The sequence below is a fragment of the Salvelinus sp. IW2-2015 genome, linkage group LG4q.1:29 (assembly GCF_002910315.2).
Source record: "Salvelinus sp. IW2-2015 linkage group LG4q.1:29, ASM291031v2, whole genome shotgun sequence".
Taxonomy (NCBI): domain Eukaryota; kingdom Metazoa; phylum Chordata; class Actinopteri; order Salmoniformes; family Salmonidae; genus Salvelinus; species Salvelinus sp. IW2-2015.
In genome coordinates, this window is record NC_036842.1 from 17482447 (window position 1) to 17506256 (window position 23810).

Genomic DNA, 23810 nt, shown 5'->3' on the forward strand with positions numbered 1-23810 from the left:
TCTGTAACGGCTGTTGGAAGGAGAGGACCAAGGTGCAGCGTGGTACGTGTCCATATGTATTAAATGAACACTGAAATAACAAAAATAACAAAGATAACGACCGAAACAGTTCTGGCTGGTTGCAGACACACAACAGAAAACAACAACCCACCAACACAGGTGGGGAAAGGCTACCTAAGTATGGTTCTCAATCAGAGACAAAGATTGAGAACCATTCTCTCTGATTGAGAAGCACACCCGGCCAAACACATAGAACTAGACAACATAGAACACAACATAAAATGCCCACCCCAACTCACGCCCTGACCAACCAAAATAGAGACATAAAAAGGATCTCTAAGGTCAGGGCGGGACAGTTTCAAATTTTTTGAAACAAGTAATTTTTCATTTCACTTCACCAATTTGGAATATTTTGTGTATGTCCATTACATGAAATCCAAATAAAAATCTATTTAAACTACAGGTTGTAATGCAACAAAATAGGAAAAACACCAAGGGGGATGAATACTTTTGCAAGGCACTGTACATTACCAAGTAATTCAAAGTAATTCTGCTGTTATGAAGTCAAATATTTTGTGGTAGGTTATTCAATTCACAGATGGTATTGCATAGTTTCTTACTCAGCTGAACAGTGTTTAGTTTCTGCAGCACCATACCACAGTCAGACCTTTGATTAGAACAGGACAAATACGGTAAATTCTCTGAGCCTCTGTCTCTGCAATCTCTCCCATCTTCATCTTCCAAAGAACATCTGCCAAGTACTACATGACACACACACACACACACACACACACAAATCGTATCCTCCTCCCTTCATCTTCTCCTCCCACCCCTTCTTTTTTCCCTTATCCTTCTCCTCTTCCACCTCACCCCTTACTTCTCTCCCACACTCCCTACTGTAAACAGTTTGTCTCCACAAGGGTGTGTAATTCCAGAAGCATCCTCACGTGTTTTGGTGGTGTTTTTTCCAAGTATTAATTACCCTGTGAAGTGAAAGGGAAAATGTGACCCATCCAGCCCTGTTTCCTATAATAAAATGGAGTTATGTATCTGTCAACTCCTGTTTTTTTACAGGATATTACAGCATTCTATAACTCATGACATTCAATGAGGTTTTATTGCTTGGTATTAAATGGGGCTATCCTATATAACTACAAATAACAACACAACAATGTCTTCTAATTGAACGTGACCATTCTTCATAGACAGTATGTGACAGTCTTGCTGTCCTTTAGATTTATATATTTTGACAAAAGATAGGAAGGAACACTGGATGAGAGGAACGTGTGAACAGCCAATGTGAATGAGCCAGATACAAGAAGCAGAAAGGAGAAAAAGAGAACTGGTGACTTGTGCAGAATGTGGTAATGATATAATGACTGTGGTATTGATATAATGACTGTGGTAATGACAGATACAGTAGCTAGAGTGATAGCAAAATCAACAGAGATAACTGTTTGATCAGGCCTCCTCCCAGTCAGCTGCTTCCTACTCCCTTCCCCAAACAGACTGACAGACAGACACAGCTGCCAGACCAAAATACCCCTGCCTGGCCTAAACCAACCCCAAAGATGGGAGGACACCCAGGCAGACCTGGGCAAGTCCCCCCTATGGAGCATGCCCAGTACTTCCACTCCCAAACCCCTTGACTCCCACAGCTCCCCCTCCCACCCAATCCACACACCCCTGCCCCGTCATGGTACAGTCCCACAGTCCCAGGAAGGCCAGTCTATTTATGGAGGGCGGGGTCTGGCTGAGGAGAGGGGCAGGTGCTAAAAGTTTTGGGAGACTGTGAGAGTCAGTGAATGCACTTCAGCCAGCACTTTCTCCCTCTCCCACTCTTTTTACCTCTGTCTGTGAGGTGTTCCAGTCTTCTATTCACTTGGTAATGACCCTGGATATGGACAATGTGGAGGTGTTTGATACTGGGGTAAAGGGCAGAGGCCTCAGGACCACCAAGAACCTCTGTGCTGGGGAGGTTGTACTCGCTGAGCCCAGCTTCGCTGCAGTGGTCTTCGACAGGTAGGGACCAATGCATGGAGATTTTGGTCATAATGACAAAATCTCTCAGTGGCATGCACACACACATAAATTATTTCTTAGTAAGAAAGACAAATTGAATGCAAAAAGGATACCTTCATGGTTCCTGTATCAATGCATATCATTAACCATTTGATATTGTGGTTCTATTTATTAAAAAATACTTACATTCTGCTATGTCTTTGATGGGTAGGGCCTGATTCATGGTTTGTATCGTGGTGGCCAAAAGGCCATGTATAGTATTGGTATTTCACAGTGGAGTGAGCATATCCGTTACTCCTCAGGTGCCAGCCTGGTCTCATAGACCAGGCGTAACATAATATACGTAAATCTGGGATGTTTCGTATGGTTATACACTGAGTATATAAAACATTAAGAACACGTGCTCTTTCCATGACCTAGACTAACCAGGTGAATCCACGTGAAATATATGATCCCGTATTGATGTCACTTGTTACATTTGAGACATGGATTGTGTATGGGTGCCATTCAGAAGGTGAATGGGCAAGACAAACAATGTAAATGCCTTTGAACGGGGTATGGTAGTAGATGCCAGGCGCACTGGTTTGTGTCAAGAACTGCAACCGGGTTGCTGGGTTTTTCACATTCAACAGTTTCCCGTGTATATCAAGAATGGCCCACCATCCAAAGGATAACCAGCCAACTTGACATGACTGTGGGATGCATTGGAGTCAACATGGGTCAGCATCCCTGTGGAACCCTTTCGACACCTTGTAGAGTCCATTCCCAACAAATTTAGGCTGTTCTAATGGCAAAAGGGGGGACAACTCAATATTAGGAAGGTGTTCCTAATGTTTGGTATACTCAATGTATAAGACAGAAGGTTATTTAAGGCAAAAACAAAAGGAGGGTGTTTGGTCGGGTGGATGGGCAGGAATATAACGCAAACATATCCGAACCCAAAAGTTCAGTGTTTGAATCTCATCATGGACAACTTTAGCATTTTAGCTAATTAGCAACTTTGTAACTAATTACTACTTTTTAGCTACTGCACAACTACTTAGCATGTTAGCCAACCCTTCCCCTAACCTTAACCCTTTAACCTAACTCCTAATCTTAACCCTAACCTTAACACTTAACCATAACCCCCAGCCGAGCTAACGTTAGAGTTAGCCACCTAGCTAACGTTAGCCACATCAAATTGCAATTCGTAACGTGTCATACGAATTGTACTTCATACAGTATCATACGAAATGGATGATGGACATCCACAAATTAACACATATCATTTCGAAACAACATATTATACTAAATGGAGGGAGACATATTTACATTTACTATGACGTTATGTCTACCCCTGAGTCCAGATTGCAGGTGCTGGGTAGAAAATGATACCTGCTGTTTATGTATCAATGTAAACATAATCATTGTAATATCTGTTTAATATTACAATCTTACAGATTCTTGAAAGAAATGTCAGTTAAGTTTGTCTAAAATTCAACATCTTGTTGTTTGAGTGCTTTATAAATTCTATAGAATTCTGTAGTAAACTGTAGTATCCAAACTGTTGTATCCCTCGATCGTGTAGTGCATACTATAGACTTTTGTAGTATAAAGTAGAATATTATACTACACACTGTAGTATCCCCCTTGATCGTGTAGTGCTTACTATGTAATGTTGTAGTATACTGTAGAATACTATACTACACACTGTAGTATCCCTTGATCATGTAGTACTTACTTCAGAATGTTGTAGTATACTGTGTAGAATATTATACTACACACTGTAGTATCCCTTGATCACGTAGTGCTTACTTTAGAATTTTTTGATCGATTGCACCGCTAGCTAGCTTTGTCGATGCTGTTTTTGTGAGGACAGACACTGGGAGACGAAAAGCAAGTACAAGGAGGGAATATTTAATAAATAACAGACATGAAACAAAACAAGGACAGCATAACGACAAGCGGAACAAAACGACATTAATGCAGACACGGGGATCAAACAGAGGAACAGACAGATATAGGAGGGGCACTCAACAAAATAATGGAGTCCATGTGAGTCCAAAGATGCGCTGGTGCACGTAACGATTGTGACAGGTGTGCGTAAGGATGGGTAGCCTGGCGCTCTCGAGAGCCAGGGAGGGGTAACCCCCGCGGTAACCCCCGCTCTTAGGGGTGCCACCCAGCGTCCCACCTGGGCGAGCCTGACAGGCCGGCAGTGACATGGGAGTCGGACAAGCCGGCTGAGGCACGGAAGCCTGATGAACCGGCTGAGGCACGGAAGCCTGATGAACCGGCTGAGGCGTGGGAGCCCGACGAGCCGGCTGAGGCATGACGTGGGATGTGAGCCTGATGAGCCGGCTGAGGCGCGGATGCCCGACGAGCCAGCTGAGGCACCCCCGGTTCCTACGGCAGCGGCACCCTGACCCAATGTCACCAACAAAAACATAAAACTCCCTGATGCTTAAAATATTGGTGTCTGCATTCCGTAAGGACAGACGCTGGGAGACGAAAAGCAAGTACATGGGGTGAACATTTAATAAATACCGGACATGAAACAACACGGACAGCGTCTGGACAGGGGAAACAAAACGTCATTAATGCAGACACGGGGATCAAACCGAGGAACAGACAGATATAGGAGGGGCAATAAACAAAGTAATGGAGTCCAGGTGAGTTCAAAGACGCACTGGTGCGCGTAACGATTGTGACAGGTGTGCGTAATGATGGGCAGCCTGGCACCCTCTAGAGCCAGGGAGGGGGAGCGGGAGCAAGCGTGACAGTTTTGATTTGAACGTGCTGTCCTTGGGGAGCTCATGCCGGAGGATTTCCTCTGAGGTTCCCCCCTCTAACATTTTTGTGGACATAACATTCTATAGTAATCACTGTAGTGTTTTTGCAGACTTTACCTTAGTATTGAATATAGTGTTTTGCAGACTTGACTGTAGTATACTGCAGTATTTACTGTAGTACTTTTGCGGACATGACTGTAGTATACTATAGTAATTACTATAGTGTTTTGCAGACATGACTGTAGTATACTGCAGTATTTACTGTAGGGTCTTTGCGGACATGACTGTAGTATGCTATAGTATTCACTGTAGTGTTTTTGCAGACTTTACTGTAGTATTCACTATAGTGTTTTGCGGATATGACTATAATATACTGTAGTGTTTTTGCGGACAAGACTGTAGTCATTGATTATTGTCATTGATAATTGCCATTAACAGCCAATTAATTATGTAGGTTCATTGCTGTTGTGGAGCCTACGGAATTGTGTCACGCTGAGGATTATTTCTGTCTGTAATAAAGCCCTTTTGTGGGGAAAATCTCCTTCTGATTGGCTAGGCCTGGCTGCCAAGTGGGTGGGGCTATGCCTTCCAAGGCCCACCCATGGCTGCACCCCTGCCCAGTCATGTGAAGTCCATAGATTAGGGCCTTATTCATTTATTTAATTTGACTGATTTCCTTATATGAACTGTAACTCAGAAAAATCTTTTAAATTGTTACGTGTTGTGTTTATATTTTTGTTCAGTATAGATTGGAATGTACTTTGTATAGTGTAGATCAGCGACACACACACAAACACATATTACAATACAGTGTATCAATCTCTCCATCTACTGTACAGGTGGATGGGCCATGAATAAGACCACACTTTCAGTTCTGTGCACTGTACTCTGTTTCTAAATGTGTATGAGTATGTGTTTGAGACTGTGTGTGCATTGAGGGGTCTCAGTCTCTATATCTGCTGGAATGCTGGTCACAGATATGCCTGCTTACTGCGGGCCAGTGTGGAACCATATAAGAGCTAGCATCGGGATGACAGCAGACATAGCAGGTATGCAATGAAAGGATCACACTGTTTGGAAAGAGGGGTGTGTGAGCTTTCCAAAACTAGAGAGGAAGAATAGTGCAGGGGCTGTGTGTGTGTGTGTCTTGTCCCCTGGCAGCTATCTGCTTACAGAAGATTTGTTGAAGCTTTACAGCATGCCAACAATCATTGCAGGCATTAAGCTAGTTCCATTTCCTTTTAGACACACTCCCAGACACTCATAGGATAAACTGTTTACACACACAAGCCCATAGCCTGTCTTCAAGGTGTGGCAGTTATTTTATGGCTGTTTAGTATTGTGTTTTTGGCATAGCCATGTCACTTACATACGTTTTTAGTCCTACGCTGAAGCTTTTTGCACAATCAATGCACACCTAGGAAAATATTGTGTTGTAGTCCACATAGTCGTTCTTTTTTTATATACAAAACCATACTGTACTCACCAGCCTTCACCTTAAGACAAAGTTCAGAGATCGGGGAAGTTGTGTACAACATGTGTCGAGAAAGCAGGTTTGAATGCTGCTAGATGAAAAACGTTTAGAAAGTCTGGCCTCGTGTATTGCGTAATTGTCTATTATGGAAATGGGATCTCAGGTACCTGTTTATTGGCACATCAGGGGAATGATAACTGGGACCAGTCGGGTGCCTGTCCACCGGGGTGTATTTAGTGATTTGGGGCCCTCCCCTACCTTTCCACAGACATTAATTGCTATGATTATGTTTATCCCACAACTGAATATATTTATTTCAAATGCTTTTTTCATTTCAGGAATTTATTCAATATATAGGCTGCATAAAGTTGTTAACAATCAGTCAGTGGGGACCACCTGGGCAGCTGGGGCTCGTTTAAATTGAAAACTATGAAACATAAGGTTTGTCTCTGCCTGTCTAAGTCATAAACATATACATACAAGTGTAACAGTATAACTTTAGACCGTCCCCTCGCCCCGACACGGGCGCGAACCAGGGACCCTCTGCACACATCAACAACAGTCACCCACAAAGCATCATTACCCATCGCACCACAAATGCCGCAGCCCTTGCAGAGCAAGGGGAACCACTACTTCAAGGTCTCAACGCGAGTGACGTAACCGATTGAAACGCTATTAGCGCGCACTACCGCTAACTAGCTAGCCATTTCACATCCGTTACACAAGCATACAAGCGCAATCACACAAACATGATTAAACATTGTTTTAGGGTAACTTTTTGTTATTTTCCTCATTGTTGAAATGATTGAGATGTTTGCTTCATGTTCAAGTGTCACGGGTAAAGTAAATAATGTCCTTATTTGTTCAGTTTGGGCATTACTTTTTAAATAATAAGCTCACATAAAAAAAATACTACAGTTTACTATAGAATACAATAGTACTTACTATAGAATTCTATAGTATTCTGCAGAGGTAGGACCAAGTCATTATTTTACAAGTCACAAGTAAGTCTCAAGTCTTAGCACTCAAGTCCCAAGTCAAGTCCCAAGTCAAGATAGGCAAGTCCGAGTCAAGTCTCAAGTCAAGACCGTCAAGTATCAAGTGAAGTCTCAAGTCCTAAACTTTGAGTTTCGAGTCCTAAACAAGTCATAATGTGCTCTTCACCAAATGTAATACCATTTCATATTTTTAACAAGAGTAAGTTAGTATATTACATTTACGCAAATCATGAATGCTTTTAGAAATATCTATATATTTATTACTTTCCAAATAAATGTTATATTTCCATAGAAATAAATGGGTAGCCATGAGAAAGACACATCCCCCCAATAGTGATCGACTATCGAGGATTGCTATGGGGCGCAATCGGGCGATGTAGGCTTATACACAATCGCCTAACCTTAACACACACACACACATACACTCTCTCTGTGTGGTTACAGTAGGCTACCGTATGTCAATGGTTTAAGGAACACTAGTAACATCAGGCAGGATTTAGGCTACCAACTGCCGAGCCAGTTGTAGCTCAATCTTGGGTGCAATGATCACGTTCCCGCACTGACTGACTAATGTGGAGGCTCATTGATTTAACGTTATGTTAGCCTACACTAGTAAAGTAATAAAATATATAGCTGTCGGCTATATTAGCCACAACTTACCCTTCTTTGTGCAGCTTCAAATGTCGAACAAAGATGGAAATTGTTGCGCCTCCGTCTGTAAATTTCTTCCCTCATGTTTTGCAAGTTGCAATCTGTTTTTTATTGATACAATGTCGTCTTTATATCCAAAAATAAAAATGTTGGGTATCATCTTTCCAAGGGCTCCATCTGAATTCACCCGCCGACGTTCCTCTGCACTGCCATGCACAACTTTTTTTCAGATGGCATAATTTGATTGGCTGCTGTCCGATTCAAACTGTAATCTGTTAAATGAAGAGTTGATGCTCTGCACACTTTTTTAATAGCATCATTTTTAATATTCGGGCTTGGGGAGGGTATCAAGTCAGGTCGAGTCATAAGGCTCAAGTCCAAGTCAAGTCACATCAAGTCACAAGTCATTGGTGTTAAAGTCAAAGTCGAGTTGCAAGTCATCATATTTGTGACTCGAGTCCAAGTCATGTGACTCGAGTCCACACCTCTGGTATTCTGTAGTAAACTGTAGTACACTGTAGAATACTATATTACACTCTGTAGTATCCCTCAAGCATGTGTAGTGCTTACTATAGAATGTTGTAGTATACTGTAGAATATTATACTACAACACCGTAATATCCCTCAATCGTGTAGCGCTTACCTCATTTTGTAGTATGCTGTAGAATATTATACTATACACTGTAGTATCCCTCGATAGTGTAGTGCTTAATATATACAGTAATTTTGTAGTATACTGCCAAATATTATACTACACACTTTAGTATCCCTTGATCATGTAGTGCTTACTATAGAATGCTGTAGTATACTGTAGAATAATATATACTACATACTGTATTGATATGCTAATACTAAATTAGCATATGTCCCTTCCATTCCCCTCCCCCATATCCCAATGTCTGCCACCCATGACTGAAAAACCTTCATGCCAAGTAGAGACCATATATTGTTAAATAAACTATTCTCCATACCTAATTAATTCAATGTAAACACAAACGACATTGGAAGAGCAGGAGGAGGCGAGTTCGATAACGACTCACCCCGCTCCTGTACAAAGGACCGAAGACAGCTTTTTAACATATTTTCCATGTCTTAAAAATGTTTTACTTTTGTTAAATCATTTGTACATATTGTAAATGGCTTTTACAGAATTGGATGTTTTACATAGAAAAGTACTTTTAATTATGGCTTGTTTTTATTGGTTTTAACAACATGTACTTTTTAACAAATTTACATGTAATATCCAAATGCTGTTTTTATGCTTTTATGCCATTTTTACGTGTAAAAAAATGACGTACAAAAATATATATGAGCTGTTTTAAAGGAAATGCGATAAAACTTTTCCAAAAGAAAAAATCAACAATAAGCACAACCATTCATCCCACTATTCAAAAATCACAAACCTCCCCTCCCAGTATTACATTTACATTTAAGTCATTTAGCAGACGCTCTTATCCAGAGCGACTTACAAATGGTGCATTCACCTTATGATATCCAGTGGAACAACCACTTTACAATAGTGCATCTAACTCTTTTAAGGGGGGGGGGGGTTAGAAGGATTACTTTATCCTATCCTAGGTATTCCTTAAAGAGGTGGGGTTTCAGGTGTCTCCGGAAGGTGGTGATTGACTCCGCTGACCTGGCGTCGTGAGGGAGTTTGTTCCACCATTGGGGTGCCAGAGCAGCGAACAGTTTTGACTGGGCTGAGCGGGAACTGTACTTCCTCAGAGGTAGGGAGGCGAGCAGGCCAGAGGTGGATGAACGCAGTGCCCTTGTTTGGGTGTAGGGCCTGATCAGAGCCTGAAGGTACGGAGGTGCCGTTCCCCTCACAGCTCCGTAGGCAAGCACCATGGTCTCTGTCTCTTATACACATCTAGATGTGTATAAGAGACAGGGATGAGTTGTAGGGGATTAATGGCACAGGCAGGGAGCCCAGCCAACAGCGAGTTGCAGTAATCCAGACGGGAGATGACAAGTGCCTGGATTAGGACCTGCGCCGCTTCCTGCGTGAGGCAGGGTCGTACTCTGCGAATGTTGTAGAGCATGAACCTACAGGAACGGGTCACCGCCTTGATGTTAGTTGAGAACGACAGGGTGTTGTCCAGGATCACGCCAAGGTTCTTAGCACTCTGGGAGGAGGACACAATGGAGTTGTCAACCGTGATGGCGAGATCATGGAACGGGCAGTCCTTCCCCGGGAGGAAGAGCAGCTCCGTCTTGCCGAGGTTCAGCTTGAGGTGGTGATCCGTCATCCACACTGATCTGTATCTTGAAGAAGAAATTTCCATCCCCTACGTTACATTTTTAATAAAGTTATTTCCCCTTTCCTCCAACTCAAATCCCCTTCCCGTAAACCGGGTTCATTCCCAACCTTTACCCTAAACCAGCTTCGTATCCTCTCGTATTTTTTACTTTACTTATTTACTTTTTAAAATGTGTTTTAATCAAGTTGAGAAAAAAAGGAGAACTCCTCCATCCACTCCCCCTTGTATCTTGCCAAACCTGAACTTCACCAGACAGAAGGTCAACCTAACCGGTCAGACCACTGTCCTACCTACAGTACATACAGGTTATTGTAATGTAGTCTGTGTGTAGCGGTGTAGAGGAGTCAGGCGCAGGACAGCAGATATGAGTAAATAAACGTATTTTACTCAAAAATAGACAAATACAATACAAAATAAGCCAGCCCACATAAACGGACCATATTACATAAAAACAATCACTCACAAACAAACATGGGGGAACAGAGGGTTAAATAACGAACACGTAATTGGGGAATTGAAACCAGGTGTGTAAAGACAAAACAAATGGAAAATGAAAAGTGGATCGGCGATGGCAAGAAGGCCGGTGACGTCGACCGCCGAACGCCGCCCGAACAAGGAGAGGGACCGACTTCGGCGGAAGTCGTGACAGTTATGGACAATTTGCTTTTTTTGTGTTTGTCCAGTAAGTTTCCTCAAGGAGAAAACCCCCTAAATGTTTTTTTCAAAATGATTAAAAAGATAATCAAACAAAAGACAATTAAACAAAAGCACTATAGTAAATACTACATCTACTACAGTAATGTCTGCAAAAACAGTACAGTAAACACTACATTCATGTCCACAAAAACACTGCAGTAAGTACTACAGTATTCACTCTAGTGTCTAGTGTTTTTGCCCAAAAACCCTGCGCAAAAACACTACAGTGAATACTATAGTAAAGTCCGCAAAAAAGGTACTGTGAATACTATAGTATATACTGTACATCAGTTGGGGTCTCTATAAGCTTGAATATGAGTTCCTAAACATAGCATGAAAGTGTATCCTTGTAGCTGTGTGGGCTAATATAGTCAAAATATTTGCCATGGGGTAAGTTGAGCCAATGGTTGAGCCAAAGGCAAGTTGAGCAAATCTAAATGTTTTCTTCCTAGGCGTGATGCAAGGCAACAGTGCTGGCCTATGTTAAAAGTATAAAAAATAATGTACAAAGTGTTTGTTAGGTTTAAAGCCTGTTAAAAGACACTTAAAATTATTAACAGATAAAAAAGCGATTGTGATTGTATTGAATTTTGATTGGGAAATAAAGATAGACATGGTTTTAAAAAGGTAGTGGTAATATTTAATTCAGTACAGACATTTGTACACTGCTTAACTTAACCCGGGGGAGGGTCGCGCCAAATGACCACTTTTTTGGACAAGCTATGTTTTCAAAACTGTAATATTTACATGAATTCTGATTATTTCCAGGTATACACAACATCCTGAAATATATGCAGATATCTTTGCTATAAAGAAAATTTGATTTATTTTCATGGAATGACGCTGATTGTAAAAAATGGCTCAACTTACCAACTCTCCCCTACATATAGTAAACCAGAACAGATATAGTGGTGGAGCTCAACAAGTACACGGAATGACAGTGGAAACATTCTCAGATGAAGTGCAAACAGAGTTTTAGAGAGAGAGAGAAGTTTGGCAGGTGTGTGGGGAATACCATCATATTTCTGTAAAGTCATCTCAGAATAGCCCATTACATAAATACAGTGCATTCGGAAAGTATTCAGACCCTTTCACTTTTTCCACATTGTTACTTTACAGCCGTATTGTAAAATTGATTAAATAGTTTTTTTCCCCTCATCAATCTACACACAATACCCCATAATGACAAAGCAAAAACAGGTTTAACATTCTTTTTGCAAATGTATTAAAATAAAAAAACGGAAATATCACATTTACATAAGTATTCAGACCATTTATCCTCAGTACTTTGTTGAAGCACCTTTGGCATCAATTACAGCCTCAAGTCATCTTGGGTATGATGCTACAAGCTTGGCACACCTGTATTTGGGGAGTTTCTCCCATTCTTCTCTGCATCGCTGCACAGCTATTTTCAGGTCTCTCCAGAGATGTTCGATTGGGTTCAAGTCCGGGATCTGGCTGGGCCACTCAAGGACATTCAGGGACTTGTCCCGAAGCCACTCCTGCATTGCCTTGGCTGTGTGTTTAGGGTCGTTGTCCTGTTGGAAGGTAAACCTTCACCCCGGTCTGAGGTTCTGAGCGCTCTGGAGCAGGTTTTCATCAAGGATCTCTCTGTACTTTGCTCCGTTCAACTTTCCTTTGATCCCGAGGTGTCTCCCAGTCCCTGCCGCTGAAAAACATCCCCACAACATGATGCTGCCACCACCATGCTTCACAGTAGGGATGGTGACAGGTTTCCTCCAGACGTGACGCTTAGCTTTCAGGCCAAAGAGTTCAGTCTTGGTTTCATCACACCAGAGAATATTGTTTCTCATGGTCTGAGAGTATTCAGGTGCCTTTTGGTAAACCCCAAGCTGGCTGTCATGTGCCTTTTACTGAGGAGTGGCTTCTGTCTGGCCATTGTACCATAAAGGCCTGATTGGTGGAGTGCTGCAGAGCTGGTTGAATTCTGGAAGGTTCTCCCATCTCCACAGAGGAACTCTAGAGCTCTGTCAGAGTGACCATTGGGTTCTTGGTCACCTCCCTATTGCTCAGTTTGGCTGGGCGGCCACCTCTAGGAAAAGTCTTGGTGGTTCCAAACTTATTCCATTTAAGAATGATGGAGGCCACTGTATTCTTGAGGACCTTCAATGCTGCAGACATTTTTTAGTACCCTTCTCCAGATCTGTGCCCTGACACAATCCTGTCTTGGAGCTCTACGGACAATCCCTTCGACCTCATGGCTTGGTTTTTGTTCTGACATGCACTGTCAACTGTGGGACCTAATATAGACAGGTGTGTGCCTTTCCAAATCATTTTCCAATTAAGTTGTAGAAACATCTCATGGATGATCAATGGAAACAGGGTGGATCTGAGCTCAATTTCGAGTCTCATAGCAAAGGGTCTGAATACTTATGTAAATAAGATATTTCTGTTTTAATTTTTTATAAATGTATACATTTGCAAAAAAAATTCAAACCTGTTTTCGCTTTGTCATTATGGGGTATTGTATAGATTGGTGAGGATTTTTTATTTATTTAATCCATCTTAGAATAAGGTTTAATGTAACAAAATGTGGAAAAAGTCAAGGAGTCTGAATACGAGGCAATATTTATTGGGTCTGTATGAAAAAGGGCGAGGGAAAAGGGCGATGCACTGAAAAAAGGGCGAGGGAAAGGGAAGAGGATAACCAGGAAAGACATAGAAAAAAGGAGAGAGGAAATATGAGGTAAGTAGTTAAGGGACTGAGAGATTTAAATGCTGACACAGAACAGGTCTTTCTCTTCACTGATAAGGTACAGAAATGGCTCCCCACTCAGTTTGCTGTGAGAGCGTATTATCATTCATTCCTAAACCTACACTCTCCAGCACACCAACATATCCCTGTTTTTTTATCTATTTAATGTCTTCTCCAACCTGCTGGCTTCTCACACTACCATGGCCATCGAATCACCCCCAGCTTCAAATAGGCGCAATCACTCGTTTTAAGACCCACCAAAGTGAAAATTGCTAGTGAAATAAATCCACTCCATTATCAGTCCATGATGTTATCCACTGGTCATTGCCTTGCGTTGTTATTCTCTACCCCATATACACTAATTATACTAAACATTAGGAACAACTTCCTAATATTGAGTTGCACCCCCCCATTTTGCCCTCATAACAGCCTCAATTCGTTGGGGCATGGACTCTACAAGGTGTCAAAAGCGTTCCACAGGGATGCTGGCCCATGTTGACTCCATGCTTCCCACAGTTGTGTTAAGTTGGCTGGATATCCTTTGGATGGTGGACCATTCTTGATACACACGGGAAATTGTTGAGCGTGAAAAACCCAGCAGCGTTGCAGTTCTTGACACAAACCGGTGTGCCTGGCACTTACTACCATACCCCGTTCAAAGGCACTTCAATCTTTTGTCTTGCACATTCATCCTCTGAATGGCACACATACACAATCCATATCTAAATTGTCTCAAGGCTTAAACATCCTTCTTTAGCCTGCCTCCTCCCCTTCATCTACACTGATGGAAGTGGATTTAAAAAGTGACATCAATAAGGGCTCATAGCTTTCACCTGGATTCACCTGGTCAGTCTGTCATGGAAAGAGCATGTTCTTAATGTTTTGTATACTCCGTGTATAGGCTATGTTCCCAGGAGATTTGAAACTTCAATTCCCACAGGGCCTATGTAGTAGTTTGGACTGATTTCTCTAGGGCCTGCCATCCCTGCCATTAGGTTTTATGGTAACAGGTTTCCACTAAATCTGATAGTTACCAAGGACAGAAGGGAGGATGAGAGCGCAGCAGGGTTTGATTTTCAATAGTTTCAGGGGGCTGGTAAACCCCTGAACCCCATAAGAAATCATGACCTCTAACCCTTGACCTCCCCACTTTTCCCAGTCTGTCTCAGCAGGTGTGTCACAGCTGCTTCCGTCGCCAGGCCAACCTCCACCGCTGCGCCCAGTGTAAGTTTGCCCATTACTGTGACCGCACCTGTCAGACTGCATGCTGGGACGAGCACAAGCAGGAGTGTGGTGCCATCAAGAAGAACGGAAAGGCCCCCAATGAGAATGTCCGGTAAGAAGGAGGGAGGAGAGAGAGTGGAGGAGGGAGAAAAATAGAGAAGGAGAGAGAGCTAGCGGAGAGAGGTGGTGGAGGAAGGAGAGAGAGGGGAGGAGGGAGAAAAATAGAGGAGAAGGAGAGAGAGCTAGCGGAGAGAGGTGGTGGAGGAAGGAGAGAGAGGGGAGTAGGAAGAGAATGGATGGACAGGGGAAGGTGAGTGGTTGTCAATGCCTTGCCAAGTTGCATAAAAAATAAACCAGGCTATGTCAGCCACTCATATAAAACTATAATGCTAATGCTAACTCTCCCTGTCCCTCTCCAGTCTTGCTGCCCGTGTGCTGTGGCGCATACAGAAGGACACAGGCATTGTGTCGGACAGCCAGCTGACCTCAGTGGACCAGCTGGAGGACCACGTGGCCGACATGCCCACCGACAACCTCGAAGAGCTCAAGATCGACGTGCACAACTTCCTGAACTACTGTCCCAACATCAGGCACGGCGTGGAGTACATCTCACACATCTTTGGCATAGTACGTATCAATGAGTTAGTCATCTTACCATCCAGATATCTCGAACTTTGGCACAGTACGTACAAGATCACTGGTTGATCTATTTTGACTATAGTATGTGTTCTTTTACTCTCTATGGACTGTGAGGTACTGTCATTAACCATTCATATCTTTATTCCTCTCTCTCTGTCTTCCTCCACTGTCATTCTCATTCCATCTCTCTCTCCATTCTCTTTCTTTTTTCTCTCTCCATCCCCCCTTTTCTCCATCCATCTGTAGATCAACTGTAATGGTTTTACTCTGAGTGACCAGAGGGGTCTGCAGGCAGTGGGAGTAGGTCTGTTCCCTAACCTGTGTCTGGTCAACCATGACTGCTGGCCCAACTGTACTGTCATCCTCAACCATGGCAAGTATGTATCCCCCAAGAGAGGGAGAGGGAGAGATAAAACGTTTGTATGTGATTTGTAAACTCTTTGACTGCCATCTCTTCCAGTCAGTCAGCTCTGAATGCAACCTTCCACTCTAAGAGGAGGTGGGTCTCTCTGCCTGCTTCAAACTAACATCTAACCTTTGAACCTTGAGCATCCGATCCTCAAAGATCTCATTAGCACCTGTTATTAACCCTCAACCCTCTATCATTGGACGTTAGTGAGGAAGTCAACAGAACAACAGTACCAAATGACAGTCAGGCATTCTAATCTTGACCCTGACATTGAATAGTGTGATTTCCTCTATTTTTCCTTTTTTACCACGGGACCGTTTCCTCATTGAGCATGATCAAATTACTCATTATCATAAAAGTACTATCAAATCTGACCCCTAAAGTTAATAACTGAGGGGAAAACAGAATATTACGAAACTCAACAAATTGTGTCTGTCCGACTATAACTTACTTATAGCATGGTTTGTTTAGCTCTCAGTAGGACTGAGTTGCTATTCTGCTTGAGGCTTTGTTGTGTGAAGTGTGTCTATTGTTAGATTTTGCTCAGTTTTCAGTCAACTACCTGATAAGATTACTTCAAACATCACATCATAACGTGAATGTATTTTTAGACTTTTAGACTGCCTGCACTGTGTTGGTGATGATGGCTGTTTTTGGTTGTCTGTCAGTGCAAAATCCCCAAACTGCTTTGTTAGAATGTTGTTTCGAGTTGAGTGAAATGAAAACCCCCACACTGAGCTTGCAGCTGGGCTATGGATCTTCCTCCAAACCATATTTATTATTCATCAGGAGCCAACAGTCCAAGATGTTGAGCTCTGAACGATCAATATAACTTTCTCTGAACCACGAGCTGCAAGGATTATCCAACCAGTGATGTTTATGTTTGCTGACTGGTCAATGAAGGTTTCCTATCTCCATAAAAAACTAAAATGCTGTCAGCTCCCTGGACAACTATGTCACTGCAATAACTTTCCTGGCCTTTCGCTATTGTAGCAATTGAGAGAGAACATTCATAGCAGGGCTTGAACTTACAGACCTGTCCTAGTAGTGCAGTGGTCTAAGGCACTGCATCTTAGTGCAAGAGGTCCATGGTTCAAATCCAGGCTGTATCACATCTGGCTGTGATTGGGAATCCCATCAAGTGTTGCACAATTGGCCCAGTGTCGTACAGGTTTGGCCAGGGTAGGCTGTCATTGTAAATAAGAATTTGTTCTTAACTGACTTGCCTAGTTAAATAAATAAAAAAACAGGTAAAGGTCTAGGGGCTACACTACCCCCTTTACCTTCCCTTATGGTTACTACCATCACACTACACTACCCCCTTTACCTTCCCTTATGGTTACTACCATCACATCTACACTACCCCTTACCTTCCCTTATGGTTACTCAACCATCCACACTACACTACCACCCCTTTCCTTCCCTTATGGTTACTTACCATCCACACTTACACTAACCCCTTTACCCTCCCTTATGGTTACTACCATCACACTACACTACCCCCTTACTCCTCCCTTATGGTTACTTACCATCACACTACACTACCCCCTTTACCCTCCCTTAGGTTACTACCATCACAACATACACTACCCCCTTTACCCTCCCTTATGGTTACTACCATCACACTACACTACCCCTTTACCCTCCCTATGTTACTACCCCATCTACACTACCCCCTTTACCCTCCCTTATGGTTAACTACCATCACATACACTACCCCCTTTACCCTCCCCTTTATGGTTACTACCATCACACTACACTACCCCCTTTACCTTCCCTTATGGTTACTACCATCACACTACACTACCCCCTTTACCTTCCCTTATGGTTACTACCATCACACTACACTACCCCTTTACCCTCCCTTATGGTTACTACCATCACACTACACTACCCCTTTACCCTCCCCTATGGTTACTACCATCACACTACACTACCCCCTTTACCTCCCTTATGGTACTACCATCACACTACACTACCCCTTTACCCTCCCTTATGGTTACTACCATCACACTACACTACCCCTTTACCCTTCCCTTATGGTTACTACCATCACACTACACTACCCCCTTTACCCTCCCTTAGGTTACTACCATCACACTACACTACCCCCTTTACTCCCTTATGGTTACTACATCACAACTACACTACCCCCTTTACCCTCCTTATGGTTACTACCATCACACTACACTACCCCCTTTACCCTCCCTTATGGTTACTACCATCACACTACACTACCCCTTTACCTCCCTTATGGTTACTACCATCACATACACTACCTCCTTTACCCTCCCTTATGGTTACTACATCACACTACACTACCCCCTTTACCCTCCCTTATGGTTACTACCATCACACTACACTACCCCCTTTACCCTCCCTTATGGTTACTACCATCACACTACACTACCCCCTTTACCTCCCTTATGGTTACTACCATCACATACACTACCCCTTTACCCTCCCTTATGGTTACTACATCACACTACACTACCCCTTTACCCTCCCTTATGGTTACTACCATCACACTACACTACCCCTTTACCCTCCTTATGGTTACTACCATCACACTACACTACCCCCTTTACCTTCCCTTATGGTTACTACCATCACACTACACTACCCTTTACCCTCCCTTATGGTTACTACCATCACACTACACTACCCCCTTTACCCTCCCTTATGGTTACTACCATCACACTACACTACCCCCTTTACCCTCCCTTATGGTTACTACCATCACATTACACTACCCCCTTTACCTCCCTTATGGTTACTACCATCACACTACACTACCCCCTTTACCCTCCTTATGGTTACTACCATCACATACACTACCCCCTTTACCCTCCCTTATGGTTACTTACCATCACATTACACTACCCCCTTTACCCTCCCTTATGGTACTACCATCACACTACACTACCCCTTTACCCTCCTTATGGTTACTACCATCACATACACTACCCCCTTTACCCTCCCTTATGGTTACTACCATCACACCACACTACCCCTTTACCCTCCTTATGGTTACTACCATCACATTCACTACCCCTTTATCCTCCCTTATGGTTACTACCATCACACTACACTACCCCCTTTACCCTCCCTTATGGTTACTACCATCACACTACACACCCCTTTACCCCTTTACCTTTATCACATTACACTACCCCCTTTACCCTCCCTTATGGTTACTACCATCACACTACACTACCCCCTTTACCCTCCCTTATGGTTACTACCATCACACTACACTACCCCTTTACCCTCCCTTATTGAGTTACTACCATCACACTACACTACCCCCTTTACCCTCCCTTATGGTTACTACCATCACACTACACTACCCCCTTTACCCTCCCTTATGGTTACTACCATCACATCACACTACATCACCCCCTTATCCCTTATGCTCCAGGGCCTGTTCTTTCAGCATGTGACATGCAGAGCTCACAAGCTGATCCTAGAGCAGCTGTTACTCTGGCACTAGGCTAACCATGCCGCCCTGCTCCCTCAGGATTGAGCTGCGTGCGCTTGGTAAGATTGCTGAGAATGAGGAGCTGACGGTGGGCTACGTGGACTTCCTGAACGTGTCAACGGACCGCCAGAGAGCCCTGAAGCACCAGTACCACTTTGACTGCACCTGCAAAAGCTGCAGCAAGAACCTCAAAGATGACCTAATGATGGCTGCCAAGGAGACCGAAGGCAACAAGGTGGGGGAAGTAGTGACATGTTGAGGGCAGAGTTGGGGTCAATTCATTCCATTCCAAACAGTGGGGTCCTGGGTCCTTGGCCCCATGCCGTAGATGGCCCCATCACGCAGATGGGCATCTCACAGCTGATGCATCAGAATCATGTAGTTAAATGCACAAATGAAACACCTGATCATACCTCTGAGGGCCCAGGGGCCAACAACACATCACCCTAATTACTTTTCAGTTCAATAAAGTTCCATGCTTCCCCTCTCCCTTAATGGATCTGTACTCGTGCCTCACATGAGATCCCAACCCGAAATATCAGCTACCATAGATAGAACAGAATACATGTAGCAGTTGATATGAAATCAAGTTTTTCTGATTTCATCTGAGATATGGTAACCTAATGCTGAATTCCAATTGATTGTCTGAGACATTGCAAAATAATATGACTAACTATCTTAGCACATGACCATATCTTTAGTCAATGCCATGGACCTGGATATGTGTTATATCAGTATCTATGTATGGGAATTGACTTGGTGCAAACTATGATTAAGTCACAAGGTATGTAACACAAGTATAAGTCTGTGTCCTACACTAGTCCATTTTTGTAGTTGCTGGACCATTAGTCTCCTCACACAGCTGCTGTGTCTGTGAGAAGAGACTACTGGACCATGAACACATTATACAGTACAACATTTCCTTCAATGTAAAATTTTTCAGATTTGTTGGATATGTCACTCTCTTGTGGTTGTCTGCAGTAGTGTATTTTGGTCACCAGGCATTTTCCTTTACTGTCAATGATCAGGAGTGAATGATGGTGGGATGCGCAATGTGCATACTCCCAACTGTTAATACACTGACGCTGTTGTGTTTACTGTATTCTCTCTCTCAGCCCTCTGATGAGCTTGTGAAAGAGGTACAGGAGTTAAGTTTGGAGTGCCTGGCCAAGGTTGAGGCGGCTCGTACTGCAGGTGACTTTCATGAGGTAACAACAACCCCCTCCTTTACCTTTAGGGATGGCTTTGGAGTTTGGTAAATACCTCTCTTTCACTGTCCCATATAATTCACTCTGCCTCTTTTGTTAAACCCGCAAATTCCCTCTCCATCCCTCCCTTTCCCTCCACAGGTGGTGAAGCTGTGTCGTGAGTGTCTGGACAAACAGGAGCCCGTGTTGGCTGATACACACCTGTACCAACTGCGTATGCTGAGTGCAGCCAGCGAGGTGCTGTCCTACCTGAAGTTATTCTCTGAGGCTGCAGAATACTCACGCAGGATGGTGGAGGGATATATGTGAGTGTTTGTAATAGGGACAGAGTGGTGGAGACTAATCTAATGGACCATATGAAGATTTGCATGTCTACAGCTTTAAAATCCCATTTCTACGTTTACATTTTAGTCATTTAGCAGACGCTCTCATCCAGAGCGACTTACAGTTAGTGTATTCATCTTAAGATAGCTAGATAGGACAACAACATACACTACATGCTCGTCGAACATCTCATTCCAAAATCATGGGCATTAATATGCAGTTAGTCTCCCCTTTGCTGCTATAACAGCCTCCACTCTTCTGGGAAGGCTTTCCACTAAATGTTGGAACATTGCTGCGGGGACTTGCTTCCATTCAGCCGGACACTGATGTTGGGCGATTAGGTCGGGCTCACAGTCTGTGTTCCAATTCATCCCAAAGGTGTTCGATGAGGTTGTGGTCAGGGCTCTGTGCAGGCCAGTCAAGTTCTTCCACACCGATCTCGACAAACCATTTCTGTATGGACCTCGCTTTGTGCACGGGGGCATTGTCATGCTGAAACAGGAAAGGGCCTTCCCCAAACTGTTGCCACAAAGTTGGAAGCACAGAATAGTCTAGAATGTCATTGTATGCTGTAGCTTTAAGATTTCCCTTCACTGGAACTAAGGGGCCTAGCCCAAACCCTGAAAAACAGCCCCAGACCATTATTCCTCCTCCACCAAACTTTACAGTTGGCACTATGCATCTGGGGCAGGTAGCATTCTCCTGGCATACGCAAACCCAGATTTGTCCATCGGACTGCTAAATGGTGAAGCGTGATTCATCACCCTAGAGAACGCGTTTCCACTGCTCCAGAGTCCAATGGCGGCAAGCTTTACACCACTCCAGCCGCGCTTGGCATTGCACATTGGTGATTTTAGGCTTGTGTGCAGCTGCTGGCTCCCAACGAACAGTTCTTGTGCTGACATTGCTTCCAGGGGCAGTTTGGAACTTGGTAGTGAGTGTTGCAACCGAGGACAGATGATTTTTACGCTCTACGCGCTTCAGCCCTCAGCGGTCCCGGTCTGTGAGCTTGTGTGGCCTACCACTTTGCAGCTGAGACGTTGTTGCTCCTAGAAGTTTCCACTTCACAATAACAGCACTTACAGTGGACCAGGGCAACTCTAGCAGGGCAGACATTTGACAAACTAACTTGTTGGGAAGGTGGCATCCTATGACGCTACCACGTTGAAAGTCACTGAGCTCTTCAGTAAGGCCATGCTACTGCCAGTGTTTGTCTATGGAGATTGCATAGCTCTGTGCTCGATTGTACACACCTGTCAGCAACGGTGTGCCTGAAATAGCCGAATCCACTAATTTGAAGGCGTGTCCACATACTTTTGTATATTTAGTGCACGAATTACTTAATCCTAAACATGTTCTCTTTTCCTCCCCTTCCCTTTGCACCAACCCTCTTCTATCCCTTCTCCTGAGCAGGAAGTTGTACCACCCCAATAACGCCCAGTTGGGCATGGCCACCATGCGGGCTGGCGTGACTCACTGGCACGCAGGGCTCATCGAGGTGGGCCATGGCATGATCTGCAAGGCCTACGCCATTCTCATGATCACACATGGACCCAACCACCCCATCACCAAGGACTTGGAGGTACACTAGACTACAGGCTGCCTCATTAGGTTGATTAACCTATGCCATTAGAAAAAGATAGCATGGGGCCAGTTCAGTAGGGTACAATGTTACAAAACATTCAATAAAAATGTGTGGAAGGGAGATATGATTGTCAGGTAGAACAGTGAAGTGTAAGCTCTATTGGTTACATATCTATAATTTCACCTCACTGAATACTAATTTCCCAGATTACACCAGACCAGTCTACCTTTTGACCCCTGACCCCTTGTTTCCTAGTCAATGCGTATGCAGACCGAGATGGAGCAGAGGATTTTCAAGCAGAATGAGTGCGTCTACCACAGCATGAGAGAGGCTGCCCTGCAGAACAAGCCCATGGGCATGATGGCTGAGGCAGTCAGTGTTGAGGACAACGTCAAGGCCCTCTTCCACAAGCAATGAGCTTCTGTACACACCACTTTCATACCATTGAAATGCAGTGGTCACCAAATCTGCCCCCCAAAATAATTATTGGCTGGCCCTCAACTACAGCTGTAAGGCTCAAAGTTCCTATGAACATCTTACCTTTTTTGTGCTAGTAAACATTGAATCAGTATACCCACCATGTGCCATATTACCATGTGAAATATTGAATGTAAAAGGCAATAAAAGCGAACACTGGATAGTCTGGACTCTGTTTTGCTATACATTGCAGCTCAACCAATCAAAGCTAAGGATCAACTCTTTATAGACAAACCATAGAAGTCAATACATTTTCTTGGTTTATTCAAAAAGGGTTGAGAGATCACTACATGCGCTTACTTATCCTCTTGCAGACGATGGGGCGAAGCGTCATGGTCTGGAAAGAAAAAGGGTGCACACATATTAGGTTTTACAGCCCAGTTACATTTGAAGGAGGGAAATTCCACCCCTTGTTGATAATTCAAATCCATTCTAGTCCCCAACCATAATACTCACAATGATGATGTTCCGTGACTGACTCAATGCCCTTCAGTGAGACGTTTAGCGTGTTCCCAACCAGATTCACCGTAGCCTGGGAAAGGGTAGAGGAGTCAGTGCATGACATACCATGAAAGAGTAACAAACTAGATAATTCCAAGTTAGCACACTACGGCTTGTTATAAGTAGGTTTAGCACCACTCATAGAATGGGTCAAGGAAACATGCTAAAAAAATAACACATTCAAAGTAGGGAGAGCAACTGTTCATTGATCGCTACATGTGTAGACATTTGCTCCAGCTCTAAGGAAACTGATAAACATTTTATCAGGTGTAAAAGCTGAACTGAAACAAATGCCTGCACACTTTGGCCCTCCAGGACTGGAATTCCCCATCTATGGAATTTACAACTTAAGTACAAGTTAGCCAATGTG

General features: G+C 43.5%; 1 protein-coding gene across 2 annotated transcripts; it reads left to right on the plus strand.

Annotated features, from left to right (window-relative positions):
• Positions 1-1761: 1761 nt before the first annotated feature.
• On the plus strand, positions 1762-23102 carry LOC111961575 (histone-lysine N-methyltransferase Smyd1). 2 transcript variants are annotated; one of them, XM_023983956.1, is made up of 10 exons: positions 1762-2022; positions 14752-14928; positions 15236-15443; positions 15702-15832; positions 15916-15954; positions 19385-19580; positions 20461-20553; positions 20695-20858; positions 22291-22459; positions 22718-23102. In XM_023983956.1, exons 1-10 carry the CDS (start codon positions 1889-1891, stop codon positions 22877-22879), a joined length of 1473 nt encoding a protein of 490 aa, XP_023839724.1. In that variant the 5' UTR covers positions 1762-1888; the 3' UTR covers positions 22880-23102. The 2 variants fall into 2 exon arrangements, with proteins under 2 accessions (XP_023839724.1, XP_023839725.1); XM_023983957.2 differs by lacking the exon at positions 15916-15954.
• The last annotated feature ends 708 nt before the right edge of the window (positions 23103-23810 follow it).